The following is an 18929-nucleotide window of genomic DNA, read 5'->3' on the forward strand; positions in this document are numbered from 1 at the left end:
AGCAACGACAGAGTACCTTCAGACAGCATGTGTATCTAGAAATTCCTTTCAGCAGTTTCTTAGCATCATGTAACGTTACCAACTACCAGGTCTAGGGAGTCTGAAGTTTAAACTAAAACTAAAGATTCTCCTTGGCACAGCAGCAGCAGCTGGATAAAGACAATTGCCTTTCACCACCAGTTTACATAATGTGATCTGTAGGAAGATACTTCCAACAAATCAAGAATTCCACAAGGGATCAAAATTCTAAACATAAATACAATTAAAGCCTTCTAATATTAATGCACACTTTTTATTATATTAAAATCAGGCAATGGTCTGATACAATAAAAAGGCTGCTTATGGAATACTGTTATGTTAAACTTTAATTACAGAGGATGTTAAATCCTTACAACTAATATTTTCCTCAAAAGAGTTAATGGAAACATCAATTGTTCATTGACTTGAGAGCTGCTGCTTTAAAATGTGTTTATTTTTACTCTTTTCTTTTTTTTTTCCTTTTTTTCTTTTTTTTTCTTTTTTTTTTTTTTTTTTACACAAACACTGAATTTTTCATAAAACTTAGGACACACTAGGTTGGTTGTATGTAAGCTTGCATCCACATTTCAGCAGTTAGTGGTCTGAAACAGTAAACCAGAAAAGGCAGTGATTTGCCAGGATGCAAAGCCAATAAAGGTCCTTAGATCTGCTGTACGCACCGCTTCCCCAAATCTTCACTGAAGAGATTTCTCTTCTAAGACTTACAGAAACCTAATAAAATCTACTACATTGATTCGATTTGTCTGTAGTCGTCACATCTTTAGAAGGGCCAAACAGAAGTGCAACATTTTTTTAATTAACATTCTTGGGTCAATCCAAAGCACCAAAATACAACTATTTGAGCTGGAGCGTGTGTTCAGAATCTCTGTGTGCAGAGTTTCCCCGTTAAAAGTTTGGCAGCAGAAGATTTCAGCAATCCTGGTAAATTACTGCTCTTTTCACCATGTCAAAAGCCTATCTAATAACATCAGCCGTGGCCAGCTTGGTGGTGTGGCAGCAGTGCTGGAGGGACAGGGAAAATCCAAGTTTGCGAGCAGAACAGATACTCTTGTTTCCCAGGCTGGTGAAGACTAAATTTGTTGCAAAACCAAAACGGTAAGCAGGAGGGAACAGGTCAAGTTATTGCCCCAACGCTCACCCTTGCCAGGGGTGAGAAGAGTCACAAAGAGGGGCAAAAAGAAAGCAGCACCCCCTGCTAAAAAGAGGGGAAGAGGGAAGAGATTAAAAGAACCCTGAATCCCTCACCCAAAGCCCACATCACTAGTGAGGGGGACCAGGAAGAGAAATACAATCTATGCCTTGGCCAAAGGGAAGAAGGAAAGCTTGCCCCAAATTAACAGGGCATTTAAAAAAAATAATTAAAAACCCCAAAAACAACCACAGTCACATTCAGCCTTTACTAGAGATAGCACAAAGGGAGGGATGACTGAGGTTAGCACACATCCCCATTAGTAGTCCATAAAGCCCAGTGTAGTACTGGAAGCAAAAAACCTTTGTGTCTACTCTAATAAATAGCCCTGAGCTTCGACTCTATTGCAAAAGACAGAAAAAGAAAAAAAAAAAAACAACCCAGGCCAGACACACAGCAAGGTGATTGTGGGATGTATGCTTTCACAGTTAAGTTAGATGTGCCACACTGGTCTTGACAGTAATAAATTTAAATAGACTTTTCCTGATACCAGAAGTTCAGCTATGTGGACAGTGGTTACACGACAGGATTATTTGTTATAGCACAACTTATATTTCAAATGAAAAAAAAAAAATTAGTATCATTTACAGTATCTCAAGAAAAACTTCCTTTGAATGGGAACTTCCTTTCCAGTATTTTGAGGTCTACAAGATGCATCTAGAAAATTTACTACTGTGGAAAATGAAGACAGCTTAAATTGAATAAGGGGGGCATTTTTTTTTTTTTAATTAATTGCTGTAACATTGTCCTTCAGGTGGCTGAGGAAGTTTCATATTTTCTTTAGACATCATTAGACGCCGAAGCTCTTGCAGAACAACTTTGATACTATAAGAATTCTGCCATTTTGCTAGGACTGATATGGCTCTGGGGTCCACCTAAAATAGACAAAAAGACCACTCCTGTCAGAATCGATACGTTTGACACACTTAACTCCCTCCCACACCCTCCAACTAAAGATCCTACAAAAAATCTTGGAGTGGGAGAAACCAAAGAAAGCAAAAGCAAGCAAATGGTTTCCTAAAAGCGTAATAAATCCCCGCATGATGCAACTATTTGAGTGGCAAAAGGGCAGGAAAAAAAAAAAAATCAGTTCTACATTTTAATTTCAGAACACACTTGGCTGTGTACTTCCCTTCTACCCCCCCTCCCTTCTCCTCAGAGCAAATGGCACCAGCAAGCAATAATTAAGCAAGTTGCAAGTATAAACAAAACATTAATTCAAAGTTGCACATGAAAACCACATTAAAATGACCCAAACCCGAAAACTTACCACTCCATTAGAACTATTTACTCCATTCATATTAATTTTTGTTACAAATCTTACAAATGGAGGTGCTTCTGGATACTTAGGCCCACATTCTATTTTAAGGCTGTATATTCTGTTTTCATAAATTGTCTGAGGGGAAAAGAAAGGGGGAAACAATTACATCAGGCGGTTCAATAAGCATTAGGTTAAAACAGTGGTTAATTTAGGGACACGTAAACAACCAAACATAAAGGCAGCCACTTACACTGTGCTGGCTACCTCTGTTTTAAGTTCATTTTACAACATTCAGAGTATCAAATGTTACCTCTTCAGGGTAATGAATTCTACTGGTCTTTTAAGCGTCGAATTTTCATGTAAGAAAGGAAACTGGCATTGCTTTCCATTCACCAACTGAAATGATGTTTTTTTTAAATCAATGTAGAGCTCAGATACCTACTTTTCAACCACTCTTTACACAGTACCTTTGTTTTATCAGTTTACTAATCAGACACTCTACCTTGAAACTGAAGCCACAGCTGTAGCTTAGGTAACTATCTAAAGTCAGCCTGTCCTAGAAATGCACTTGAAAAATAGTCTTTGGTCATAAACCACGTGGCCATTCTGGGAAAGGGGAATGTTCCAAGATTCACCACATTGCAAAGTACATCCTGATGGCAAGCAGCAGTATCACTCTGTTTCCACAGCAGTAACACTTAAGACTTCACCGCTAACAGAAATCCTGGATCATGAGTTTTTAACTAACCCATCAATGGGTATAGGAGAGAGAAATGGAACAAGGCTACAATGATTCTTCAATATTTAAAATTAAAAGAAACAAACCAGTTAATGTTATTCTGCATTCTGAGAATAACTATTTTTGATGTGATGATCTGGTGTAGCCTGGCACACAGCTCCAGCTAAGTTGGGCAATGCAGGCAGCTGGCAGAAATGCACAACAGGAACAGGATCACCATGGGGAAGTTTAGGCAGACAAGCTCTCCAGATTTAGAGCTTCTGACACAATTTCCTGCACCTTCAACAATGCAGTGAACATTAAACTCACGAGACAGCGACCATGAGCAAAAATCCAGGTGAATGTGTGAGCGCAGAAGCCAACAAGCAGCCAGCAGCTCCTGCTCACCTGTAGCAGCAAAGCACAATGTCCTCACCAGGACCTTAAGAACAGTTGCCCAAAGTCCAAAAACTTCTCAATATAAAACTCCGTGCAATCCCTTTTGAGGGCCTGTTATGACCCTTAACATTTTAATATTACCCTTAATACTAAGGAGCATTTTGATGCAAACCACTACCAAAAATACAAGAATAGACTTCCTGATTCAGCTGCTTCCCATCTATGCAAACAAAGCGGCTTTAAGCCAGCCTGCAGCCACCCATGGTGGGACCAGCAGCTGGCCAGCGCTGGCCGGTGACAAACTAAACGCTGTCACAAAGTTTTGTGGAAGAAAAGTCATCCATCAGCTCTGCTCAGCCTGCCCAGGCCTCCTGACCGAGTCCCTGAGCGAGGCTCGCGCACAGGGCAATTCACAGCCCAGAGGTTCGTGCAGGTTTTCAGGGTCTTTGCAAATAACTGCACCACAGTAAGACCAGTGAATGGAAAGCCTTGACTGTGCACATGTCTATAGCCAATATAAAATATGTGCAGATAAAGCTGAAGTTTTGACAGTGCCACTGTTTTTAAATAGCTTGTATAAACAAGATGAATCACTGGCTGCGAAACCATCCGCACAAAGTCTGGGAAGGAGAAGCGTGCTTCCATGTATGGTAGCAGGGACACTCGGAGCAGCAGCACGTATCTAACTGCATCATGGTTCATTTTTCCCTCCTGAATGCCCAACATAAGATTATTCCACCTGCTACAAGCATGACTGCTTTCCACCCAGAACGAAATAGGATTTCAAAATTTTTTCCAGTGCCAGGATTTCCACATTCTACTAAGAAAAGAAATTCATGATAATATCACTGAGTATGAACAGTGCTAAAAGCAGGACAGCCACTTAGCAAACAAGAATGACAAAGTTCCCAGAATCTCTCTCAACACAGCCTGTTGCTTTCAGGCAATAAGCTTAAAAGAAGTCAAGACATTTTTGGAAAAAAATCTGTATTCATAACTGTGTCAGAAAGACAAAAGAGGCACAGTTGAATCATCTTCCGTGATAGTCTTCTAGCCCTGGTTAGCGGTATGACATGAACAACAAATTTCTATCACTGCTGACAAGTCAGCACATGCCTGTTTGCACATTTCAGTTTCTATTTAATTTTCTAAATTAGATTTCAAGGTTGCTTAAATTTTCCATGAAGTGTATGCACACAGTGAGCTTTCTTCACAGTCTTAATGTAGTGTCATTAACACCCTCCTAATGTTATAAAATCAAATGCTGTTCTAGAAAATGATTTTGGCATATCATAAACAAACAAAATGATCATAAACGGGAAGATGTTAACAACGGAAGACAAAAGGTATCTGGATCTCATCTTCTGGATGAGATAGAAAATACTGCATGTGTAATGTCAAAATATAAATTCTTGCAAAACCTCATTGTATGTCAGAAAAGGCAACTGACAGAATGGGAACACACAGGGCAGTAGCATGATTAAAGGTCTGTAAAGGCTTCCATATAACAGATTGAGAACACTGGAACTATTGAGAAGTGATACTGGGCCAGGTACCGAAGACAACACCTGCTACTGCAGGCAGGAGAATCAGCTACTTGCACTTCATGGTAAGGATGTTAAGGAAACAGAACAGATACACACAGTGAAACTGGAGACAGTTTTGATTTTAGGATACATACATACACACAACGCACAATTAGATCATCAAGTTCACTACCGGAGTGGAGATTCACAGTTTAGTAGGGTTTGGGGGGAGGAGAGGCAGAACACAACAATACTGCCACAAAGATCAGTAGCAATATAAGAAGCTACTCTGGGAGAGAACATTCAGAGAAATTGAATTCATTAAAATTTGAGTTTCCCGAGTTAGCTGAAACTCTACAAGAGCAAGTCAGTACTGCTGCAATAAAAAACAACCCATAAACTCAACAAGAAGCAGCAGAAAGACCAGCAGTACTGAACAAAACATCTGTGTTTTACCTACATTAGCTCCATATGTAATCTCACTAGCCGAAGGATTTTAAACCTGGCTGTATTCAAGAGTACTAGAATCCTGAAATCTCAAAAGTTATGCCTTAATGAATCTGTAAATATAAAGCAGACATGTAACAGAACTAACAAGAGAAAGGCACTAAAAATATTCCGAATTATAAGCAAAAAGATACAGATATGTGAAACCCATTATTACATGGAACTTGAACCTTCAACATAAATCACTTGCTGAAGTGTTTTTTCACTCATTGTGTTCTGTTTGTTTTCTGCTCCAGTGGTTAGATTGAGAGAAGAAAAGGGTGAATAAGAAAAAATTAACAGTACTATTTTAATATTTAAGTAGATACTTACTCTTGGAGGCCCAATAATCATTCCTGTCCATCTTGTAAGTGTCATATCTTCGTCATCTTCAAGGCCCCAGCTAACTGTTCCATCACCTACTCCTTTCTGCCCTTCTTCAAGTTCTTCCAACAGACGAAAATTACGAGGAACTTTTACTCCTGAAAACAATCAGACAAATATTTCGAGTTGAGAAATCCAATAAATGAATAAAGCTAATTTCACTGACACTTTTGGTCTTTCTGCAGAAAACATTTTGCATAAAAACATACAAATATCACTGTTTTTCAAATGACGATATTTCAACACTACGAAAAAGATATATCCATATTTAGTTTGGATTTTAGAAGCAAAATCAAGGTATCCACAATGAAACATGCTAGAAGGCTGACGGGTCAGATATTAGGGCAGGCAGTAAAGTGACAGGACATCTGTCCACTCAGAGATACACACAGTATTACAGAGCTCTAATTAGCACTCGTCTATATGATTTATATATAAAAATTTTGAAGATTCTATAAAATGACACCATGAGAGGCTTGACACCACTCAACTCACTCAGAGCTTTTAAAAATACCGTTCAAAGTAAATAAAACTCTTCCATAACATTAGTAGGTTAATCCGAAGTTAATTTAAGTGGGCTTTGGCAGCAGCAATGGCATCTTTTGTACTTATGACCTCCACCACCAAGGAATTTCAGCCCTTCCTAATTGCTGGCACATTGATCATCAAAAAGCACAGCAAAACAAGAAAATTTTCTTATCCCCATTACTTTAATGGAAAACAACAGCACAGAGAACTTAGGTGACATATCCAAGGTCACCCATTAAACCCATTAAGTCCATGGCAAAGGAAGATCTTGAACCCAGGCCACAGGGGACTTAATCACCCATTCTTCTTCGAGGTACCTGTACCTCGGTCATCACAAAATGTTAAGTGCACTCGAGGCTACCACTTCTCCTTCGTATCGGGTTTGCATGGCAAGGTTTTGGTAGCAGGGGGGCTACAGGGGTGGCGTCTGTGAGAAGCTGCTAGAAGCTTCCCCCATGTCTGACAAAGCCCGTACCAGCTGGCTCCAAGGTGGTCGGACCTGTTGCTGGCCAAGGCTGAGCCCACCACCGATGGTGCTAGCAGCTCTGGGATAACATGTTTAACAAAGGAGAAAAACCCTGCAGAAGACCAGCAGCAGCCAGAAGAAAGGAGTGAGAATACGTGAGAGAAAACAGCTCTGTGAACACCAGGTCAGCAGAGGGGGAGGAGGTGCTCCAGGCACCGGAGCAGCGATTCCCCGGCAGCCCCTGGTGAAGCCCACGGTGGGGCAGGCCGTGCCCCCAGCCCGTGGAGCCCACGGGGGAGCAGATCCCCCCCGCAGCCCGGGGAGGGTCCCACACCAGAGCAGGGGGTGCCCGAAGGAGCTGTGACCCGTGGGCAGCCCCCACTGGAGCCGGCTCCTGGCAGGGTTGTGGCCCCGCAGGGACCCAGGTGGGAGCAGTCTGTCCCTGAAGGACTGCACCCCATGGAAGGGACCCAACGCCAGAGCAGTTCAGGAAGAACTGCAGCCTGTGGGGAGGACTCAAGTTGGAGAAGCTTGTGGAGGACCGTCTCCCGTGGGAGGGACACCACACTGGAGCAGGGGCAGGAGTCCTCCCACTGAGGAGGAGGAAGATGTGTAATTAACTGACCGCAGCCCCATTCCCTGTCCCCCTGTACCACTCAGGGGGAGGAGGTAGAGAAATCGGGAACGAAATTAAGCCTGGAAAGAAAGGAGAGGCAGGAGGAAGGTGTTCTAAGATCTAGGGTTTCTTTTCTCATCACCCTACTCCAACCTGATTGATAATAAATTAATTCTCCCCAAGCTGAGTCTGTTTTGCCCGTGATGGTAATTGCTGAGTGATCTCTCCTTGTCCTTATCTCAACCCACCCGCCTTTTGTTGTACTTTCTCTCCCCTGTGCAGCTGCGGAGGGGAGTGAGAGCAGCTCTGGTGGGCACCTGGCATCCGGCCAGGGTCAACGCACCACATCCTTCCAGGTACCCGTGTGAAGCACAGCTCTCTCCAACAGCAACAAAATTATTGCCAGGATATAGTTAATAGTTATTTTTGCCTGACATACAGAAAGGTTGGATTTGGGGTTTGGAGTTACCTCCCCATCCCATAGTATGAAGTTAACTATTCAACAGCACGTAAAACCAGAAAACTATAATGAATTCCCTTCTTCACTATCACTTATTTAGTACAGCAGGAAGAGAACGGTAAATCAACCTTTCAGTGTATAAAGTGAACCCAGAAAACTTCTCGGTCAGAGCCAGCGCTTCCAGCATGGCTGGGACACCAAACTCTGAGGACATAAGGAAGGGATCAAGGGCTTTAAAAATCCCCTCTGTAGCTGCTTGCCAATGTGGGAAATAGAGGATCTAAGGCATTGTGAAATGTAGCAGTGCTTGAAATGGAATAACTCCAGTAGCTTTAAAATCCCTTTAAAATATATTAATGACCTAAAGAAACCAAGTGTCAGTGATTATTTTGCTGTGGAATCAGAGTTGCCCAAATTTCATTCACTAAAAAGGAAGCACAGCAGAACCCAAAAAACCAAATTACTAAAGGAATTAGTTTGTTGGCCATTTTGACACACATCACCATGATCAAGAATATTCTGGGGAAACATGATTTAATAACACAGCTGTAGCAATAGTACAAAAGAGAAACCTGGAATCAGAAAAGCAGTGTCAGAAGACGACAGACCTGCACTGGCTATACCAAACCACACATACGGGGGCTGCTGAGCATGACTCAAATACAACTCCAGGCCATATCTACACCTTCAACTCCCAGCGAGACCGTGCTGTTACTATGGCTGCTGAGTAATACAAATCTTTGGCTGTGAAAAGAAATGAGTCAGTGCCATAAGATTAACTGAGCCCCTGTTACCACCAAGGATTTGGGGCTCTTGGGGACCACTGCCACTTCCCCTGCACCAAAAATTCCCAGCGTTTCCCCTCTCTGAACACCTTAGAAGCATGAAGTATATATATCTTGTGTACTGCAGGCATGTGAAGGTTCAGGTATGCAGTTCACACCTGAATCACAACAGATCAGCCACCCCATTTTTAATTATATTCCCAATGCTCTCCAAGCAGTAGTTACGGGAGGCAGAGAAGAGAGCAGTCTAGTTCCAGCGCAGGGGACAAGAGAAACAGATGGAGTATGAGTTGAAGGACAAGGTGCTGCCTTTACTTACACACACACACACACACACACAACCTATTTCACATTTTTTTGCTGCAGCGGATGCATGGGAAAGCTGGTGATGGGGAATGACTCACGGCTACGTAATGCCTGAAACTGCTGCCTGGACTTCAGCCCAGGGAAGAAATGGCCAGGGAAGAAGGACGAACAAAAGGTCTTTCTGGAGGGTGAACTCCACCCCATGGTCTGACACAGCAGCTCTTTTGACAACGCAGGTGATGCTGCGAAGGAAACCGTCTGTGGCTATTATTAGAAAACCCAACCTGAGCCTCTCCCAGCTCAAAGAAGCTGAAGCCAGCAGAAGACCTGCCTCAAATGTGTCTTGTTGCCAAAAAATATTCTCTCTTCTGAACCACATCAAGCATCATCTCAGTCTCTGTACTTCAGTGCTTGACAATACCACTTCATATGTATCAGTGGTGCAAAGATAATTTACTGATATTTACTTAGACCAAAACAAATATCCTAGGAGGAATCAGCTTTATGCTAAACATATACATGCCATGCGCCAAAGAAGGAAACTAAAAATATAGCTGTATACCCCTGTTTCCCCTTACTCTGAGCATCACATATTCTGTTCACCGAGTGAGGCAGGAATCCTCTGTGAAGAAAATTAAGTGATCGTGTAATTAAAAATTACATCATCACATATACATTTGAGAAGGCCACAACCAAGGCTGAAAGGCAGCCTTAATTCTGACATTCGCTAACCAGAGCTAGGCTTGGCTTTACAGCCTTACAGGAAGAGAAGGCAACTTCATTTCCAGGCTCTCCCCAGATACAGCTGCCCTGATTCAGCATGAATCAGAGCCATAAGAGAGTCACACAGGATTTGAGTGTTCTCTGACAAGTCTGAGGTCTACAGAGAGCTAGCTAGTCACATCATGCACTGGCTCCTATCACACGGAAAAAGTTAACACAAATGATTATTATTTCCACAACAACTGCTCACCTGTGAGCACTACTCTAGTAGTACTGTGTGAAGTAGAGTTTCTATGCACTTCACAGAAAATAAAATGATCATGGGAGATTTTTTGTCACTGTACAACAAACTACCTTGTCCCACAACTTCGTTGCCTTCTAAAATGTTTTATCCTTATGCTAAAGGTCAGAGGTGTAACACGGAAGACCAGCATCTCAGCCCCTACAGAAGGCAAGTTCAGAGTCACATCTAAGATGGTAATTCAGCTCCCTCCCTGACACGCTCTCAGGAGATTCTACAGGAAGGAAAGCATACACACGCATATATAGATAAATAAAAGACTATGGCCATATGATCACAAATGCTTTAAATAATTTCTAAATAACTTGCCCTTAAGCAAGGAAGAATAAAAGACCAGATTTACCCTTCTGATCAGCCTGGAAAGACGCACAAAGCCATTAAGCCAATCCTGAAGCCACTAAACCAACCTTGTCTCCTCTTCATTCGTAAAGGCCTGGAGCACTCATGGTCAGCTACCACATCCTGCTGGGACCCGAACCTCAGAAACCACACAAACATATCCCCATGTTTGCTGTCCACCAAGATTCCTAGAAAGTGATCTGATCTGTTCTAGGCATACACTGTATTTGCCAAACAACCTCCACGGATAAACCATGGCAGATTCAGAGTTAGGAAATGTCCTGCGCCAGCTGACACAACCATGAGTCAACTCTGTATGGTCCTCCCATCCCCCCAATAAATACCTTGCACAATCTTGTCAGTGTAGCAATGGAGACTTTCAAGGCAGTAACCAAACCAACCTGTTTTTCTAAAAGTCCTTCATTTAACACAAGAAAACCTAAATAAAGCAAGAAGCAATTAAAAAGTAATCACGTTGTTGAAAGTACTTTCAGTTATGCACTTCAATCTAGCCTTCACTACTGTTCAAGAAGACTCTCAACCAGCAGCTTCATTTGATACAAAAATACAGTAATATCCAGATAATTGCTGCACTTGCAGCTGGCCTGACTGCAAGGAAATGGAACTGAAAAAACACTTCAGAGCAAAAGGAGGTGTTTGCTATTAATGACAACACCAAATCTATGAAAACTAAATTGTAACTGTACTGACAAGGTAAGATCTCCAATGACAGAGGTTTGTAAAGTCTTTCTCAAAGTTCATCTTTTAGTAAACGTGCATTTGTGAAGCCTCAGCCCTGCCCACTAGTTCACCAGTTACAAAAGGTTCATGAAATATTTTGATGTCCAACTAGAGAACAAAACTGAACTACAGACTGAGTTTTCCAGAAAGTCAGGATGTGTACTTTATAGAGTTTAAAGTTGCAGGAAGAAGCTGCTAGGTTTGGGGTGACATCCTCTTCAGCCTTCAAACAGAATTAGGACCTTCCGTTCTCCTTGTCAAAAACTTCACATCACACCAGTGCTGCCAGGCAGACTGGCACCGACGAGCCTTCGCTACGGCACCTCACAACCCAGCTGTTTCCTGAGCAATGAGTTGAAAGACTGAGAGACAGCAAGCTGAAATGAGGACAAAAGGAGTTGGACGATGTCTGGTCAGAATCACATTCAGGAAGGTTCTGCACTAGGAAAGAACAGAAGTATTCCTGGAAGACAGTTAAATGCCTACTTGGCCTTTAAAAGACCTTAAAACACTCTCAGATTCACTTTCTACCACAGCACTACTAAAGATACACACGTACATAACTGAATGTCTCTTATGATAGTTTTAAGAGTAATTTTACCAGTCAGAGATTTTTCTCATTTGAAATTTACGTTCACGTGAAGAACGCAGCAAGTTTTTATCAAGTTAAAACCAACACTTCCTGACCGACCATACTTTTTAATCTTTCAATTTTCCCCTATCATGTAATGAAAACAATTCCAAATTCAGAAACCTGCTGAAAACAGCACAGTGAAACCAGGGAAAGAAGGTGGACAGCATGCCTTTGAGAGTAGATCCTCTTCTTGAATCTCCTTCATCAGCATCAGCAGAACAAAATACATGCCTCTCACAAAAACATCAAGAATACACTTCTCTTTGCTTTCTAAAGTGAAATCAAATTACAAGCATTGCTCTTCAGGATTAAAGCACACATATACCACACAGGACACCTCAGCAAAGCACACAGGAAATGCACTGCACTCATTAGGGGGTCTAAAAAGAGGAACCATCTTTTTGCTGAAGATTTCTTGACATCTTCACCAGTAACAGCCAACTTAGCAAACCAGCCCTTCAACCAACTTTAACTCTGCATCCTGTACTGGTTCTGATTTACAGTGACTCAAGTGAACCGAAATCCAGTAGCTTTAAACACCTCTGTTGCCTAATATGTTAAAGCCCCTTCTGTTGCTTGGGTTTTTTCGTGTATTTGACTCAGCCGTAATTACATCTTTTCCAATGTATTTATCATCTCTTTGCAGAGATTGCAACTATTGAAAATTTGATAGCTTACGCTTGCAGCACTGGAATTCTAAAAAGCTGTAAAAAATAAGTAAATCATTCCTTGTCACAATGGTACATGGAGTTTCTGAAGTGATGGAATATTTAGAACTGAATAAAAGGTTTTCAGCAACTGTCAAAAAAACTTCCAGGAACTTCAAATTTCTTGCATTGTCTTTATAGTCATGACTTCCACTCTGATAATGCAAACAGGTACCGAGACATTTTGCAGATGCAAAATAACTTCCTGAGCACTTGAACCAACCTGAAGTGTTTTCTGTTCTGTGAAGCTAGAACGCTGGTTCTGTCTTTCAATACTACAAGCGTGTTACTTGGGAAGAGGTAACTTTAAAACATTTGTCTGAGACACACTGGCAGTATCATTGAGGTCTGAAGCCAAATAAAACTTTCCAATAGCAGAAGAGTTAAAATCAGATGCATTCTGTGACTTGTATCTCATCTGAAAAGCTAAACATTACCAGCTGAGCTAGAAGTTACTCTAGAAAACAAGTCATCCTGAAATAGCATCCTGGACAAAGCCCTGACACTAAATCGCACCAGGGAAGCCCCCACCATTTCCTCTTTGAAATGGCTGTTAGTGACTGAGAGCTGATGCTTTCCTACAGCTGCCTCTTCTACCCACAAAATATCATTAGGCTCTCTTAAATTCACACCACCCACCAAAAGGTAAATGCACAGGTAGGTTCACTGATTTTTAAGACAAGCTTTGAAGAGCAAGATGCCACGCTGACAGACTAAGGCAGTTACCTGTTTGGTACCAGGACTCCAGTTTTAGCACCGGAGCTGACAAGCACAGGTGGGGAGCAGCAGAGGCAGGACGCACAATACCCTAATGAATCATTTTAAGTTCTCAGCTAGAATGGCATTTTTCAAATATATTATGTAATTTGTATTATTATACATGAAAAGATTCAACTGAGTATCTTCTTGTAAGTTTTGTACTATTTACCCTTTTAATCTACTGCATCCTTCCATTACAATACACAAAGAAGCTCTGCAAACAACTCCTTTAGCACCGGCTATTTAATCTGTTCTTATAGTCCATCTTATTTAAGAAGGCATAATTTATCTTCCTATTTTGTCTTCAATTACTTTTTCCCTACCCTTGAGTATTTTACTCACACACTTAGAAAGTACTTGGTGGCTGGCAATATTTATTTTGAGATAACTACTGTATGCAGTGCACTCTGAAGGAGATATCACGGTCCATTTGCAGAGGCAGGGTACACCTTCTGTATCCTTCAAATCAGTTTCTTCTTCATTGTAACATCTCACTTGCTCTTCACAAGCATATCTTTGAGTTTACGGTGATATTATGGGCCCGCCAACAATTACAAACGTATTCTTTTAATATACTGTACTAAAACTGATCTGTGCTCTTCTCTCCGTTAGGATTAAGTCACATATATCAGCACTATCATGACCGTATACCTAACGAATTGTCCTTCTGTAGTTCTTCACATTCCTCTGACTTCAAATAACTTAAATCTGGGCAAATCATTTCACTACTCAGTTCTTCCAAGCTGTTGGTAAACCCAGTGCCTACCACAGCCCTGCAACAGACTCCCTAAACAGACCCATGAGAGAAAAGGGGGTTGAATGAGATCATTAAACTCTTCCAAGGATGAAAGTTAAGAGAAACAGGATTCCATAGGCCAACATGGTCGGATTTTGACCCATTATAATACTGGAGGCTGCAGGAGAGCAACATGGAGCAAGCTCCTGTAGTCTTATAACTGCAACACAGACTCCATGCAGTCCAACTTCCCTGCAGGATTACAGAGTACGTGAGCCTCTGAGGCACCCTTGATTTCTTGGCTAGAACGGGTACCCGACCCAGCTGAGCGCTCCTGCATGACATTTCAGTCTGAAGGACAGACAGACATACGCTCGGTTTGGGTGTTTGTGGTTTCCTGTGAAAAGCCTTATTAGAATGATTAAAGTCAACTTTTCTTTCTTATTCATACATTAACTGTGTGTGCGCAAAACCCACATCGTCAGCAACGCAGAATTGTGTTCTATACGAGCGATACTGGTGGCCCCTTCATAACATTTCTTCCAGGTGAGGGTTGTTTTCTCCTGTTAATTATTTCTACCTGGTTCTCTGATTCAAATATAAGGCTTACCTGTCCAATGCCCAGGACCAGTCCTATGACTTAGTCTAAGTTACAGGGACATTTGCTACCACTCCTTCCTCTGGGTCAGTAGCTGCTTTTAAGGAAAGACTGAGAATTTTTCGTCGTCAACCTTTGTTTAAGATCCTTTGCTGAACCACTGTTAACTCAAGGTAACATATGCATTTGAGTGGTTTATAAACAAAGATGAATACATTAAAATTCCACAGAGCAAGCAACAGCAAAATCTGTTTTACATATGAGCAAAGATACTAAGCTACTTGCCCAAAGCCCCACAGCAGATCAATCAGTAGTGGAGCACAGGTGTCCATCCCTTCCAGGCTCTGTTTGTATGTGCCAGGCAATGCCTTCAGTGCAGTGTCAAGAAGGAACCATACAAACTGCATTGCAGTGCCACCACCACTACTGTACCCGGACACTGTTGTTCTCTTTATCAGAAGAGCAAAATCTCCATCCTTTACTAATGCAACAAGAAAACGCAGACCACTGCTGGCAGGACAGCCCATGATTTACAGATGGAGAAAGCTTTAAAGCTCCCATCAACGTAAGCTGCTGGTCTGTATCTGAAGGTTCTCCAAGACTGAATTTAGGGTTTACTGCAAAAGGTCAGTGTTCCTGTAACACATGTTTATACATCACTATTTTTGCCCCCCGCCAGCAGCAAAGTACACAGGATCTCACGAGTAGCTGAAGTGCAGTGCTTGTCAAATGCCCACACTGTAGATGCAGAAACTGATGTCCCTACTCACGTCTACCTGGCTGTGTATTGCTTGACACTTCCAGCACTGAAGAAATGAGACTGCTTTCAGAAATCCATGAAATAACAGGAAGCAATCCAAAAGACACAATGTGGCTAGCAGATGATGGTTTAACAGCTTATCACAAAGACTGTCTGCTGCAAAAGGAAAGCTGGGGAGTAGAACTAGCTTTGGACTTTTATCACTGCAGCCCAAGTCCCCTTCCACACATACCCCTCTGTGACCACCCAGACAATTAAATCATGAAGTTGCACTGGTTTAAAAGGAAAAATGTTTGCCTTGTTCTTCCAGCCAAATACAAAATGAGAAGTCAGCAGCTTGAAAGAATCATTGAGAAAGTATGGTAGCCAGAACAGCATGACATAAGAGGGGAAAGAAGGGTCCACTACATTTTTTGTATATTTTAATCAAGTGTTCCAATACCTCACAGTCACATATGTTCAGAGATCTCTAAAACTTAATTCTCAGGACAGCATCCACTGCATTTTAAGTGTTTTTATAAACTTGATTCCTATGAATTATCTGCATTGTGGCAGTTATTCTTAGAAGTTGGAAGCGGTCATTGATTGAGACCTATCTGTAAAAAAAGAATTCCATAACATTGTTATATCTTTGAGAGCAATCTTCTGGTGATCTCACATTTAAACTTGCAAGGAAGCAATGTGAAAACGAGTATTAGAGTGGCACATTTGAAACCCTGTACGGATTTATGAAAACAGGAAAATGAAACTGGCTAAACAGAAGTGAAACTCATTTATTTGATCTGTCAAAGTTCATTAAAGGATGTCCACAGGAAAAAAAGAACAACCAACATTTAAAATCTAGTTTCTGTATTTTTGTTTAACGTGTAATGATAAACGCAATGATGGGATTTGTTCAACTACCCAAGTCAGGTGAAGAGCCATTTTAAAGGGGAGACCGCCCCAACTTCTTGAAGGATAGGTGTCCCGACAAGGAAGTTACATCCTCCCGATCTAACAGGAAGACATTATTAGTGAAAAAGACTTTTCAGCACCTACTTTCACCCACGCCACGCACCCCGGTCGATGCCCGGTAACTGCTAAGGCCAGAGAACGCGGGCCAGGCCGAACCCGCAGCAGCGGAGCGCGCTCACACCGGCTGCACGGCGGCCCCGGGAGGGCGGCCCGGCGGCTGTCAGCGGCAGCCCCACGGCCGTGCCTGAGGAGCGAGCGGGGGCTGCGGGCCCGACCGGCCCCGGGCAGGGGGTCCCGGCCCCAACAGCCCAGCCCAGCGCGCCGCTGCCCGGAGCCAGCCCGCAGCGAGCCGGGGTGGGGGTCCCGCGGGGCCCGGGCCGGCTCCGCGCCCCCCTCCGGGCCGGACTCGCCCCGCCAGGGCCGCTCCCACCACCGAGGCCTCGGCAGCCCCCGGCGAGGCGCCGGCCCCGAGCCGCAGCAAAGGAGCGGGGCCCGGCTCCACGGACCCCCGGCCGGGCAGCGGGGCCCCCCTCCGGGCCGCGCCCCTCGGGCCGGTCCCACCGCCGCCCCCTCTGCCGCGGCCGCCGCCGCCCTCGCCCCTCCGCCGGGCGCCTCCCGGCCTAGCGCCCGCCGCCGCCCCTCCGGCCCCGACACACCCAGCCAGGCCTCCCGGCCACCCGTCGCCCGCCACGCCGCTGCCCGCGGGGGCCGCGGCTGCCCCGCAGCAAGGAGCGGCCCTGCCCGGCTCCCCCCGGCCCGCGGCCCCGCCGCCCCGGCGCCCGCTCACCCGCACCCGTGGTGGCCGCCATCTTGCACCGCTGCCGCTGGAGCCCCGCCCCCTCGCACCACGTCAACGCAACGCGGGAAGTGCGGCTCTGAGGGCGCGGCGCGGGCGGGCGCACTAAGGGAAGGCCGCGGCGGGTGGGGCGGCTGCGCGGAAGCTCCGTGGTGCACGCAGGGCGCCTCCAGAGCGCCGTCGCGCGGGCGGGCGGGCTCCCCGCGGGGGTCGGGGTGGGGGGACGCTGAAGGAAAGAGGCCGAGCCCCCCGGCCGGGGCAGCCGCGGCTCCGCGGGGCTCCCTCTGCCTCGCCGCAGCAGGCAACCCCGGGGAAAGCAAGCCCGGCGAGCTCCCCGGGGAGCTCTGAAACACCAGCGCACTCTCAGGCATTTAACAGCCCATAAAACTCAAATGCAATTAATATGAATAATTGGCGAGCTATGTTCATTACGGCCAGAACACGAGCAGCATTAGCTCTCCATCTGCTTTACAAATATCCGTACTTGCTTTGTAATAATCTGCCGCTGTTTACACATTTGCTGCCCCACCGAACCGGCTGCCCCTTACTGGTCACCCTCCGACACCCACAGGCCACCAGTGACCCCCACCGCAGCAGCGCCAGCTTGGCACTGGTGCGTGGCACACGCAGGCGGGGGTGAGGAGCTCCATCCCGCCGGGATCGCGGCCCAGGATCAGGGCACAGAGGCCATGGTGCACATCCAGCATGGCTCCTTGGGTCTCAGGAGGTCACTGCCAGCCGGGACACGGCAGTGGAAAACAGTTTCTGACCTAAACTTGCTGGTATGAGTCTAAAAGAGCCATAGCCAGGAGACATAAGGAAGACCCACAATGCTGCATTTCAATCAACAGCGCATCTTCCTTTATCCCTCTCCATTTCATACAGTAATAATAATAATAAAAAAAAATAGTCCTGGTTTTGGCTGGGGTAGTTAATTTTCTTCTTGGTAGCTGGTGCAGTGCTGTGTTTTGGCTTTAGCACAAGAATAACCTGCACTGATGTGTCCGTTGCTGAGGAGCGCTCAGTGTAAACCAAGGGCTTTGCAGTTTCCCAGGCTCTGGCAGGAGCAGAGCATGCGGAGCTGGGAGTGGACACAGCCAGGACAGCAGACCCCAACCCACTACAGGGATGGTCCATACCACACACAGCTCCGTATAGGAACTGGGGGAGCCTGCTGGGGGCCACTGGAACTGGCTGGGCATCACATAGTGCTTCACTTGGCGGGTTTCCCCCCCCTTGGGTTTAATTCCTCTCTCTCCCCTTTTCATTTCAATTGTTATTATTTTTACTTCATTTCAATTATTAAATTGTTCTTATCTCCCTCCATGAGTTCCACCTTTCTCCAATTCTCCTCCCATCCCACCAGGGGAGAGCGAGCGAGCGGCTGCAGGGTGCTCAGCTTCTGGCTGTGGTTAAACCCCGACAGGAGGCAAATGCGTTCTGCTTCGTCTTGCAACACACATCCCCAAAACTGCGCCCCAAGACATCACAGGAAAATCTGCAGAAAGCAATTACCAGGCAAAACGTTTTGAGGACCCATTGCGTTTTAAGACATTTACTCAATTAAGTCAACTTTAATGGACTCGGCTTTTAGCAGCAAGCAGAGCCAAGGTGCTGGTTTTATTAATTAGTCTTTGAAGCTACTTTAAAATCGCCACGTTGGTCTTACTGGTTGGATTTCATTTCAGTGAATTAAATACCACGATTCAGACATGGCC

At 44.4% G+C, this 18929-nt stretch overlaps 1 protein-coding gene across 3 annotated transcripts; it reads right to left on the bottom strand.

The window, feature by feature from the left end:
- Positions 1–270: 270 nt before the first annotated feature.
- Positions 271–17331, bottom strand: UBE2V1 (ubiquitin conjugating enzyme E2 V1). Of its 3 annotated transcripts, none has more exons than XM_056353131.1 (4): positions 17203–17331; positions 5952–6100; positions 2499–2624; positions 271–2103 (listed from the first exon to the last, which is right to left on the bottom strand). In XM_056353131.1, exons 1-4 carry the CDS (start codon positions 17222–17224, stop codon positions 1957–1959), a joined length of 444 nt encoding a protein of 147 aa, XP_056209106.1. In that variant the 5' UTR covers positions 17225–17331; the 3' UTR covers positions 271–1956. The 3 variants fall into 3 exon arrangements, with proteins under 3 accessions (XP_056209106.1, XP_056209107.1, XP_056209105.1); XM_056353132.1 differs by having other exon boundaries at positions 17209–17317; XM_056353130.1 differs by lacking the exon at positions 17203–17331 and adding an exon at positions 10595–10700.
- Positions 17332–18929: the final 1598 nt, after the last annotated feature.

This window comes from Falco biarmicus, chromosome 10 (assembly GCF_023638135.1).
Source record: "Falco biarmicus isolate bFalBia1 chromosome 10, bFalBia1.pri, whole genome shotgun sequence".
Classification (NCBI taxonomy): Eukaryota; Metazoa; Chordata; class Aves; order Falconiformes; family Falconidae; genus Falco; species Falco biarmicus.